This window comes from Leptopilina boulardi, unplaced genomic scaffold (genome assembly GCF_019393585.1).
Source record: "Leptopilina boulardi isolate dan_hultmark-lab unplaced genomic scaffold, ZJU_Lbou_2.1 LbouV2_214, whole genome shotgun sequence".
Taxonomy (NCBI): domain Eukaryota; kingdom Metazoa; phylum Arthropoda; class Insecta; order Hymenoptera; family Figitidae; genus Leptopilina; species Leptopilina boulardi.
Genome location: NW_026137768.1, coordinates 1219154 through 1232449, shown reverse-complemented (window position 1 = coordinate 1232449; position 13296 = coordinate 1219154). Strand labels below are relative to the sequence as shown.

General features: G+C 29.8%; 1 protein-coding gene across 1 annotated transcript in view; it reads right to left on the bottom strand.

The window, feature by feature from the left end:
- Nucleotides 1-4870: 4870 nt before the first annotated feature.
- LOC127279124 (cyclin-dependent kinase 5) overlaps nucleotides 4871-13296 on the bottom strand; it is a 119354-nt gene continuing 110928 nt past the window's right edge. The window contains exon 7 of the mRNA XM_051301277.1: nucleotides 4871-5098. Within this exon, the coding sequence (XP_051157234.1) occupies nucleotides 4994-5098 (105 nt within the window). The 3' untranslated portion in view covers nucleotides 4871-4993. The remainder of the gene's footprint in view (nucleotides 5099-13296) is intronic.

Here is a 13296-nt window from a genome sequence, read left to right as displayed (position 1 = left end):
ATCATTACATAGAGAAAAATTTAATTCTCTAAAACGTAGTATAGACACGATGGAAGCTTCGATTCAAAGTATAAAAAATATTCGTAGAACCAAAACATGGGTGGAAAAAAGCACAGATATATTACAATATTTAGGATATACATCATTAGTCATTTTAACAATTTACTCACTTTATAAATCGGGAGTTTGTAAACTATTTGCTAAATTACTTCCTACGAACCTATGAATTAATTTATTCTGCGTCAAAACAAATGTAAACAATACACCAAATGTACAGTATACAAGTGCCCCTACGGCACCAACACCACTAGATGAACATCTAAAAATCAAACCTCAATCTATAAGGTTTCGACCTTAGGGACTAACGTCAATCTAAGTTGGGGGGTGTAACGAAATCCACGTCAATTCTACCTTTTCTTCCCCCACTCACCATCCTCTGGACAATCCCTCCCACGCACCGTAAAGACATCCTAAGGGACCTTACTTCTGCCAAGGCCCAGAACCATTAGTGTAAATTTTCACTTTTGTAAAGTAACACGTATCTAACACTACGGTGTTCGAACGTGCCATTAACACTCAATTTTATAAATAAATAATAATAACTATTTACGAATAACTTGTGTTCATTATTTATTTAATAAACGAACAAAAAAATATATTAATTCATTATTAATTAATAAATGAACGAATAATAAATTATCTACGGATAATTTATTAATATCCGATATTTATTAATTAAATTAAAATTAATAAAAGAAAACCCGTCACACTTTAAATAGTTGCCTTTATTGGAACTGTTCTTTTTAAAGGAATTAAATATATATTTACACAAATTACACAAACACTATTCATAATAAATTGTTAATGTTTAAATTAAAGTTGTATTTTCGAAATGAAATTTTTCTTGTTTCTATTTGTAAGACTTGACTTAAGTCATATATCATACAAATACCAAATATTATTAATTTATTTAAACAAATGTAAAAACTAGAACGGGTCAAAGTTTGGATTTTTTGTGTGGCATGGTATATTTAAAAAAATTATATTACCTATAAAATAAAACGAAAAAATGTTTGCAATATATGAATTTTGTAGCTCTTTTTACGCACTTTTTAATAATGAAAACAATTTTAAAAAATAAAAAAATGTTGACCTTGAAAAATAAAAATAAAATTGAATTTTTCTATAAAATGGATATTTTTTATTTTTTTCATAAAGCTCAAGTTTTTTCCTAAAAATATGTATAGGTCAAAAAGTAGGACAAGCAGATTTTACTTGTCAAATTAAGCATTTACTTCTGCAGTACGCTATCTATGCGCGTCGTAAAGCTGTAGTATACTTACATTAAGTATTATGTATTACATAGTTCTTTAAAACTTTATTAATAATAATTTTTTAACGCTCTCTGCATTTTACAGGGTTGAGACCGTCATTATTTTAATGTCTGCATTACGCTTGTTGTTTAACTTTCGAAATAAGTTAAGTTCTAAATGAATATAGAAAAAATTAAAATTTTGAATGTTTAAAAATTGTTAAGACGCAAGATTGTAAATTTTTTATAAATGCAGAGCGTTAAAAAATTATCATTAATAAAGTTTTAAAGAACTATGTAATACATAATACTTAATGTAAGCATACTACAGCTTTACGACGCACATGGATGGCGGACTGCAGAAGTAAATGCTTAATTTGACAAGTAAATCTGCTTGTTTTACTTTTTGACCTATATATTTTTTTAGGGAAAAACTTGAGCTTTATGAAAAAAAATAAATAAAAAAAATTCGAAATGTCTATTTTATAGAAAAATGCAATTTTTTTTATTTGCATTTTGCAAGGTCAAATTTTTTTATTTTTTAAAATTGTTATCATCATTAAAAAGTGCCTAAAAAAATCTACAAAATTCATATATTGCAAACATTTTTTTCATTTTGTTATATAGGAATTATAAATTTTTTAAATATACCATGCGAGACAAAAAGTCCAAACTTTGCCCTCCTCTAGTTCCCAGTAAAAAAAAAGAATTAGGAGTAAGCAAAAAGAATTGGTAGTAACTTAAGCTGAATGCGGTTTGGCGAAAAAACCGAATTGGAACGTTACGGTGAATTATTTTTTTCTTACCGTGAATTCTTTTCTCTTAAACATTTGAATTGACGTTTGTTTATTCGAGTTTGCATTATAAATGAATAAGAATAAATGTTTCGAAGTCTAAAAAAGCCGATTTGGAATAAGAAATATATAATTTTTTAAAAAGAAATAAAAGTGAAAAGTGAAAGATTTACCGACAATTTTACCATGTGAGTACTACTCATATGGTAAATTTATCATATGAACACTACTCACTTGATAAAATCGTCGGTGAATCTGTCTCACTTCGCTTTCATTTATTTTTTTTTAATTATATATTTCATATTCCAAATCGGCTTTTTTAGACTTCGAAGCATTTTTTTTATTCATTTATAATGCAAACTCGAATAAACAAACGTCAATTCAAATGTTTAAGAAAAAAGAAATTACGGTAAGAAAAAAATAATTCACCGTAACATTCCAATTCGGTTTTTTCGCCAAACCGAATTCAGCTTAAGTTACCACTAAATCTTATCGCTTACTCCCAATTCTTTTTTTTTACTGGGTTTTTACATTTGTTTAAATAAATTAATCATATTTCGCATTTGTGTCTAATAAGACTACAAATTGTGTAAACTTTTAACCTGATCTCAAACATTTCAAATTTCGACCTCGATTACTTCACATGGAGTGCCACATATATAAAACCGGAGGCGAAATTCCAGAAATGATTCAACTACACGAGTAATCAATACTTTGATTAAAATCGAGATTAAAATTTAAAATTATCACCGAAACTCCACGTGTATTTTTTCACTATGGTCGATTTATCTCTTTAGTTTTAGATTTTCTCTGTATCTTTTTTACGTGATGAAGGGAGAGAGAAATTATTACCTGTGTCCTCAGAGTTAATCCTCTTTAACAAAGGCTCTCTCTCTTTCTCTCTCACAGTATACACATCCTGTGAAATTTTGAAGAGTTATAACTTTTAAACAGAAAGATGAAAAAATCTTTAACCTAAATGTTTTCGAAAGGTTTTTGCCGGCTTTTTCGAATAGTGCAAATTTTTTTTCAAAAACTTCAAAATTTGACCCGTTTTTTTTAAATTAAGAATTTTTTTTTATTTTTTGAAAGTTGAAAATGTGTACATTTACACGGTAGGACTGAAGCAACTTTAGGTTGCATGAAAACGACGAAAAAAAGTGGAAACGCCACTGTTTTAAGGGTTGACCATACATCAAGAAAATGCTTCGTCCAAAATCACGGGTTAAGCACACATAACATTTGCAATGTTCCATTGTTCTGGTTTCTTTTATTAAATTAATATCAACATAGTTAGGCATTATTAGAAGAGGTAATTATTAAAATTAGATATTGTGACGAAGTAATTCGTCACAAGGCAATTTTTGACTGGGGTTGGGTTTCGCGCGTTTGGGGATTTGGAGCAGAGACAACGCAGGAGTCCGGGAGGTGGCGCCATCACGGCGGCCACTTATGGAACGAGACGGAGACGAAGGCGATCGAAGTGGAAATCAATGGGAGAGATACACTGAGAGCGTGTAGAGTCTATAGCGTGTGTCGAGAGATTTTGGTCGTTGTTTTTTTGAGAAAAGTGTCGTGTGACACAGTGTGTAGATTAAATAAAGGAAATAGTAAAAAGTGAGTGTGGGTGTTTTCTTTTATTTGGAGCAGATCCCAAAGAGATTCCTGTCCTTTTCGAGTCATCACAACAGCGGGGTTTTGGTCGACTTGTTGGATTCAAGGAGTTTGGAAGGATCATCAGAGTGTCTTTTTGTGAATTTGTCGACGTGGGTAAGTCCAATTTTGTTGTGTCGTGTCTCAAGGGTCGTGTCCCTTTTTGCGACTTTCGTTCTCGACAGAATCTCCTCTGAGATTTAATTTGATTGATTTTGAGTTTTGGGGTTATTTCGTGATTTTTCTGGTTTGCCAATTCCATTTAAAAATTGGCTGGCGTCTAACAATTATCACGTTGGGTTTTCTTTTGTAACAATTAAGAGGGGTTAATTGTACGTTAAAGTTTAAACAATCTTTTATTAAATTATGAAATAATTTGTCTTTTTGTGTGGTAAAACAAAATTGAATTTGAGTCTTAAACAACTACTGTTGAGATCTAATATGTACTCGAATCTCGTTATAACGTAAAAAAATCACAAAACTCTGATATCATACACTACCGTCGTAAATTGTCGGTACGATTAACATGCGAGGAGTGGAAATTCGGTGCGGACTTTAAAGCAAGATATTTTAAGTTAGAAAAAAGTTAGAGGTTTTTAACTTAGATGGTTGAAAAGCTGATGAAATTCTGCTTCTGAGTGTATATCAAGAAATTTTTTTCTTTTTTTTGGTATTTATAACACCGAAAAGATTTCAAGAAAAATTATGCAATTTTCGCACTTTCATACTAATGGTATTGACTTCCGTCATAATCTAGAATAATGTATGGAAAAATTCGACAATTTTACAACCTAATCTTTAAGATCTCAGCTTTAATTTTCTTTTTTGAAACTTAAAAAATGTTTTGTAGTTCCTGAAATTTGTTAAAAAATGTTCGAGCATGTTTTTCTACAAGCCAGCAGCGAGGCGGCAAAAAGTGATGAATTTCCACTCCTCGCACGTTAATCGTACCGTCAACTTCCGACGGTAGTGTATATTATTGGCGTAGTTTTGTATAGAAAGTAAAAAAGAAACAGACGGAATGTTAATTCAGTATTCCACATTCGCCTGCGAGAAACTTCAGGTAATATGTACATGAACTGCAATTTAAACCTAGAATAAATTGACAAACTTGGATTCTAATATATTTATTAAGATTTTATTATATTGATAAACAAACAGAACAAAAAATATGTTTTTATTTAATACAAAATTCTTACCAAGAAATAATACTGAATTTTTATTATTGCAAATATTAGTATCTATCATTCTTAATTGTAGGACTTAAGTCATTAAAATAAGAGTGTAGCATGGCTTCTTCTGCTGAAATCCGAAGTACTGGATTGCATACTAGTAACCTCTGTAAATAAATAAATTATAAATTAAGTATATAACATATAAAATTAATAATAAATAAAATCGGACAAGTGCGCGTTACAATTGTTACATCGAGAGATATAACAATTTTTCATTTTCATTATTATAAAATTTAGGATAGAAAATATGACAACTAGGCATCACACATATGTATACATTATATGTATGAGTGTGTGTACATACATATGTGTAAGCATTCATAAAGAATAGAAAGTAGTGTTACAAGGCGGGTTCTGACTCACGTACCGACAGAGGTCGGCAATATAGGAATCTTCTTTACCGACAAAAACACCGATACCGGTGGCGCCACCGGCCAATTCATTCCCGCTTGACGGGAAATTTGAATTTAAAAAAATTTTCAAATGTCTGGGTGTTATACTTTACCAACCACGCTAGTACCGGCTGCCACCTCTAGATGGCGCCACCGGCCAATTTAAACCCGCTTGGAGGGAAATTTAAATTTTTTAAAATTTATTTTAAAGTTGCTAAGTGTTCTTCATTACCGACTGAGTTAGTACCGGTTGCCTCCTATAGATGACGCAAATTATTTTGCTTCCTCCTAGAGGAAGCTTTGTAGTTCTTTCGTTTATAAAAATTTTTAAAGTGTCGGAAACAAAATTTTCTCTATATAGAAACATGTTATATGAGATCCTGATCAATTAACCGGATGTATGTATGTGTGTATGTATATGTGTGTGTGGATCCCTTTTTTGTTTAGAAGATAACTTTAACAGGTTTTAATCGATTTAGATAAAATTTGGTAGGCTTATTTATCATATTAATATCTCAAATCTGACCAAAGGATTTTAAAAAATACCCAAAAAAAAAATTTGATCGTCTTTTTTCAAAAATTTTTTTTAATCGAAAAAATTTTTAAATAGAAAAATTTAAGGTTATATATAATAAAATCGTATTTCTTACGTCAAAACAAATCGATCGGTATATATAAAGTATAGTTTTAATTTAAATTTAAAGAATTAATGAAAGTTAAAAAATCAAAAGTTAACATTTTGGCTATAAAATTTTGTGATTATTTAAATTTAAGTTTATAGATGAAATAATTATATTTCTTACATGAAAACGAATTGATTGATATATTTACAATTTACATTTGAAGTAAATTTAATAAATTAATGAAAGTTAAAAAATAGAAAATAAACATTTTAGCTGAAAAATTTTGTATTTATTTAAATTTAAGTTTAAATATAAAATAATTGTGTTCCTTGCATTAAAACGAATGGATATAATTGTAAATAATTATAAATTATATAGTATTTTTCATGAATATTTAGAAATTTCGGTTAAAATATGAATTTTTGATTTTTTAACTTCCATTAATTCTTTAAATTTAACTCAAATGTATAGGTACTTAAATGTTTATATTATTATATTATTTTTGTATGTTTATTTCAATGTTAATGCTTTCTCCACGAGGAAGCAAATTTTTTTGCTGATCCTAAAGAGGAAGCACAATGTTCATGTAATGAACATCTGAATTTACAACTTGTTTTAACCTAATTTAAAGTTAACTTACGTTTTTATATTTTATTGTATATAATAGAATATGTATTTATCTCAATCTGTATGGAAAAAAACATCGTGAGGGATGGCTGCATCTATCCCGCTTCCCGAGCCGGGTTCATATGCAGAGTACCGTCTCTCACCGCATCGATATTTTAGATGTAGTTTTAGATTTTTTCGGTAGAGAGTATTTTGGTTTAAGTTTTAGGTTTTTTTTGCTTTTCAGGTGGTGGGTATTTTGGTTTTCATTTTAGTTTTTTTTCTTTTCAGGGAGTGGTGGGTTTCTTTTCTATTTTTCGTATTTTTTTAGATTTATCTTTCAAGATGCCTAAATGTAAGGTGGTGAAAAAGTCTCGAGAACGAATCGAGATTGATGAAATTATTGAAATTTGTCAGCAATCTGAAAACTTCAATAAATCCACGAAGCTGAAGCTCATTATTACAATGTCAATGGCGATTGATGAGAAGCTCATTACCGCATTCGAAAGGCAAAATAAGTATCAAAGGTAAAAAAATATATTTAGAAATTTTTTGCGAAGAACAGATTTAACTACTTCCAAAAGATCTAGATGTTTGAATTTAGATTAAAAATTAGAATACTTGCTTTGTCATTTTGATGCTTTAATAAAACGCGGTGCGGGTGTGCAAGTGACTAATGCTAGAATGAAATGGGTGGATTTTGATAAAGCATTCGATAATCGTTTGCAAACCAGTGCTATTATAAATTAAGATTACAAGGATATTAACGAGTTCTTTGATGATGCCTACGCTTTATTTAAATTAAATATTGAAAAAGCTTTGAACAAGTATGGTCCTTTAAAAGTGTATACTGTGTTGGGTGCAAAATTTAAAAAAGATTTAATTAATGGTAAAGAAGAACAATCTGACTAAAAAACTTTTATGGCGAAAACGGATGAAATTTTATTAACAACCCCGTTAGATGACTGGTACAATGTTAATGTTAAACAAATAACTTTGAAAAGAATTGAAGAATTCCAGGAGAAGGACTCTATCTGGAAACTTGATTCAATTCATAGGTAAAAGGTTAACATCAACAAATTTAACCCTATGCGCGCAAGTTCCTACATCAATTTACCATCTTCTATTAATAAAAAGCATGCTTGTGTTAATATTCAAAATAGTGATAACCAATGCTTTAAATGAGCAATTTTATCTGCTTTACATCAAGTTGAAAAGAACGCGGAACGAGTTTCAACGTATAAGCCTTTTGAAGGTAAACTTAATTTTTTAGGAATTGAGTTTCCTGTTGCACTCAAAGATATTTCAAAATTTGAGTCTCAAAACATTAACATTTCAGTTAATGTCTATGGTTTGTCGAAAAAGAAAGAAAATTTCAGTGTATATCCTCTATATCTTACATCACTAAAGAGAGTAGATCATATTAATCTTTTACGCATTGAAGATCATTACATTGATGAAAGTCTCAGCGCAGAAGAGAAAGATGATCTACCAATCATATCTTTTAACTACCACTATGTCTAGATAAAAGATCTGTCCAAATTGGTTGGATCACAGCTGTCCATGAAGAAAAATTAAAAGTTTATTTGTGATCGTTGTCCTCATTATTTTAGAGACGAATTGCAGCTTACAGAACACAAGGAAACATGCAGAAAATTAAATGATACAAGGATCAGATTACCGCAAACAGGTAAAAATACTGTTGAGTTTAAGAATTATCAAAATAAGGAGCATGTGCCTTTTATCATTTATGCTGATTGTGAGAGTCTTTTGATTCATGCGGAGGCATTACATGAAGCATGCAATACTGAGGTTCTGCAAAATCATAAAACGCTTAGTATTGGATATTATTTAAAGTGTAGCTTTGATGACTCATTGTCCACATATAAAGCATCCCTAAAAGATGAAGAAGATTCTGCTAAATGGTTTTCAAAAGAGTTAAAAAATTTAACTGATAAAGCAGAGCTCATTTTAAAGAATTTTAAATCCATGCAAACATTTGCCCCACAAGAATTAATTAATTTTAAAAATGATAATACTTGTCATATTTGTCAAAAGAAAATCGTGCAAGGGGAAGTAAAAGTAAGAGACCACAACCATCTAACACGGATGTACCGAGGTTCCGGACATCAAAATTGCAATGTTAATTACCATGAATCACCGACCATACCTGTTGTTTTTCATAACCTTAGTGGTTATGACGCGCATTTCATTATTAAAGCTATTGCTATTGAGCTTAAAGGTAGACTTGATCTACTTCATATAAACAAAGAAAAGTATATCAGCTTTACAAAAAATATTAAAAATAGTTTAATCAAATTTCGATTCATTGATTCCTTTAAATTCATGGCATCATCATTGGACAAGTTAGCGTCCTATCTCAATGAATATAAAATTGCTAATTCGGTTTTTTTAACTACAGCGAAGACAAATTTCAATTGTTAACGCGAAAAGAAGTTTTCCCCTATGAGTACATTGACTCGAAGGAAAAACTCGACGAAACTCAATTACCGCCAAAAGAAAAATTTTATAGCACTTTGAATAATTCTAATATTTTAGATAATGATTATGTACATACGCAAAATGTGTGGAGTGAATTCAACTGCCATGTTAAAGTGTACGAATATAATGGAGAACGTGCGTAAACACGTAGACATTAAACTTGTGACAAAATGGGAGGGTAGATATGGAGCTGAAGTTTTAATCTCAAAACCTAACTTCCACAGCAGGGCCATTTTTAATGAAAATTTGGTTGCTGTGGAACTTACAAAAATACTTGGAAATCAGACCGGACGAATATCTATTAAATCTGAATTTGCATACATTGCTGTTGACGATGCTTTAAGAACCTATATTCCAATAAAAAGAAAAGTGTTGTCTATGTGTAGAAAAATTTCAGATTATTCTCTATGTTCAAGTGGAATGGCTGTATATGAGTTTTATGGAAGACCTCATTGCTAAATCCAGTTGCTGTTAAATCCAACGATAGAAGCAATAAGAAAATGTAATATTTAACTCGAATGCGGTAAAACATACCAGTGGACCAAACTTGATTCTATCGGAGGCTGGCTATATTTAGTAAATGATCCAGTTAATTTAAATGTCCTTTGCCCACCATCTGCGGACTCACAATTCAAAAACCCATGGAATGGGTGTACTATAACTTGCAGCAGGTTGTTATGATAATTAATTTTAAATACTATGTATTAATTATATTATAATAATAGTTATCCTTTAGTCTAATTATTATGTATATTATTTATATATTATGTATATATTGTGACGAAGTAATTCGTCACAAGGCAATTTTCAACTCGGGTTGAGTTTCGCGCGTTTGGAGTTTGAAGCCGAGACAACGCAGGAGTCCGGGAGGTGGCGCAATCACGGCGGACAGCTACGGAACGAGGCGGAGACGAAGGCAATCAATAAAAAGAATCGATGAGATTGTCTTAGAGCGTGTGTCGAGAGATTTGGTAGTTGTGTTTTTTGTTTAAGAAAAGTGTCGTGTGACACAGTGTGTAGAGAGTAAAAAGTGTAGAGAAGAGTGAGTTGGGAAGAAGAGTCGAGATAGAGCTCGATTCATTGATATAATAAAGTATATAGAAAAAATAGCGTATATTTTTTTGTGTTTGGCCATCTTTCCCTTATCGGCGTCTTCCCGACATCAGCTGAGAGGACAGACCAAAAGGAAATTGTGAGCCGAGTTTCGTCGTGGGTAAGTAAGATTTTTCTGGTTTGCCAATTCCATTCAAAAATTGGCTGGCGTCTAACAATTTTCACGTTGGGTTATCTTTTTGTAACTTAAAAAGGGGTTATTAATTAACAACATTTAATTAATTTAATAATTTCGTTATAATATATATGTATATCTATAATTATGTAAAAATTATTTTTAAATAGTCGGGATGAAACAGTCCTTCCCTCTTAGTGTTTTTATCGTCCTCTTTAAAAAACACAGAAAATTTTTACAGTTTTTGGAAGACGTGATATTGAACAAATTGTGTTTACTTGGTGCAACAAGGAAGATTGGTGCAGATGTAGGTTTCTGTAAAGTTTAAAAAGGGTAAATGAGAGGCCGATTGCAAATTGACACGTGAGATAAGAGGTAAGTTGATCCTTAAATGTGATCGAGTATTGAAACATATCAGCACAATAAATATTGTCAATTCCAAGGATGTGTGTTGATTATTCCTGCTCCCTTGATGGTGACTTAGGTCAGTATCTTTCCGGAGTTGAACGGTGATTGAACCTTTAGGAATTTGTTTTTCAATCCTCTGATAATGATGGTGGTGGGGCTTCGGGTAAGTATTCATTCAGTGTTAATTTAATCTTCTGAGTGACTAGTTTGTTCTTCTGCAAAGAAAAGTCGGAAAACGTTCCTACCGTTGAACAGGAAGTCCGTGAAGAAGCTTCGGTTGCAAATTTGACATCACAAACAAGAGACAATAGTACGGTTTATGGTTCGCCTTTTTGTAGAAATAATCTTAATTTTTCCGCGTTAACTTCAAATAATTGGTGCCTGATTCACTGTCGCATTCTTTCTCGAAGAATTGTGGATCTTGAAGAACAGTTTGGAGTGTATCAGGTTGCTTTTTGGCCTATTGCGACTCACCAAGCTGTTGAAACTTTGTGCGGCTTGTTTGCTGAGTTTTCGGGATATCATCTAGATCCGTCTAATATTTTCGTTGTTCGTAGCTGATCTTTCTCGGAAGTAAAAATTGCCATTAATGCGAGTATTACCTTTAGTTTTATCTTCAAGAATTTTTAAAGATTGTTAGAAGTAACCATTATGCCGTCATCTTCATTTCCGGATCCCTGTAGACATAATTCCTTCTCTTGTATTTGTACGTGGTAAATTTTTGGTTAAAAAAAATTATTAATAATAATAAAATTAAAAAAAAGATTTTTATATATGAGGCATTTCATATGAGAATACGGGGTCATGTCTTGGATTTTTCTCAAAATTCGGTAAATTGTAGTGATATGGTTTTTAATGGTTTTTACGCAGAAAACCTTAAACTTTTATAAAAAAAATTGTTTGTTTAAAAAAATATTAATTTTTAAAAAATTTGTTTAAAAAATAAAATTTGTTTAATACTTTTAAACATGTTCTCCCTCATTTAAAAGCGCGAAAAAAATCATGATTATTGTTTAAGTCATAATAAATCGATAGTTAAATTTTTGAGATGGCATTATTTTTTTTTCGAGATATTAATTAATTAACTAACAAAACTTAATAAAAAATTAAATATTTTACGAACAAATAAAATTAGAGTTATTTTAAAAACACTATTCGAATGCTTATCAAAATCCGCATCCAACAAGCCCTATTTCTGATAAATGGGTGTTTAATTAATAATTAATAACTAAAATTATTTAAATACTTAATATTCTTTTTTTGACTCAGAATTAGATGATCTTCCAAACAAAAAAAGAATTGACGGTTTATCTACATTTCCTCAAATATATTAAATAATATATATCGTCACTGTTACCCAATCTGAATTAAATGGCTTTATAATGACCAATAAGAATTCATCTGATGGGGAGGAGTCATTGTTGTTTCTTGGTAAAAAGTGGGGAAATGCACTGGTTCTTCTCCTCCAGACAATTCATGGAAAAATGATCTTATTACCTGACTTATATGGGGCATTCTATTTTAAAATTATACCCCTAGTAAACAATTGACAATATAAGACATTTTTTAAATAATTATTTCTCCCATTTAATTAAATCAAATTACTTTTGCAATGAGTGGTTTCGAAAGAGAAATTTCTAAACTTTATTATTGTAAAAAAAATTTTTCAAAAAAACATTTAAATAGTATAAAAAATTTAGTTTGAAGGTTAAACTTGTAAATATCTCAAAACACGTTGTCTCCGATTTTGACAAAATCTATGTCAAAAGAAAGCTTAAATATTCTATTTTTTATTTCCGTAAAGTTTATAATGGACATTTTCGAGAATTTCCAGAAATTAATTAAAATTCTCAGACGTTTCGGAGGTTAAAAAGGATTGAAATTTGTATGAATGGAGAACCATTTCTTTAAGAGCAGATTTTGTTTTTTAAATTTAATTTCCATTAACCTTACATTATTACATCACTTGACATTAGAGAAAAAAAATATTGTAAACAAATGGATAATTTTAAATACAGTGTTTGTGTGAATCCTTTTAAAAAAGAAAACCATGGAAAAGGAAAAGGCTTAAGAAATATTTCAGAAAAAATAAAGAAAAAATTTCCCGATATTACCAACAAAGGGTTAAAAATTTGTCACTCTTGTCGTAAAGAGGCATCGCATTTTTCAAACGAAATTGGAATTGATAAACTTCCTGATGAATCTTCAGGACTAGAAAATATTAAAAGTAATTTAAATAAATAAAATTAACAAAAATCAAACAAAAAATATTACTGAGTAGTATTAAAATATTATTTTAGAAAAAAATTTATTTTGTCGATTTAAAGATACTTAATATTTTATTAATATATTTAATTTAATATTAATAATATTTAATAATTAATAAATTAATAATAAGATATCATTAATAGTATTAATAATAATTAAAAATAATTAATAATAATAAAATTAATATATTATTATTAATAGTATATATGTTAATATTATTTTTTATTTATTATTTTATTTTTTTAATATTTATTAAAGAAAAATAAAGAAAATAA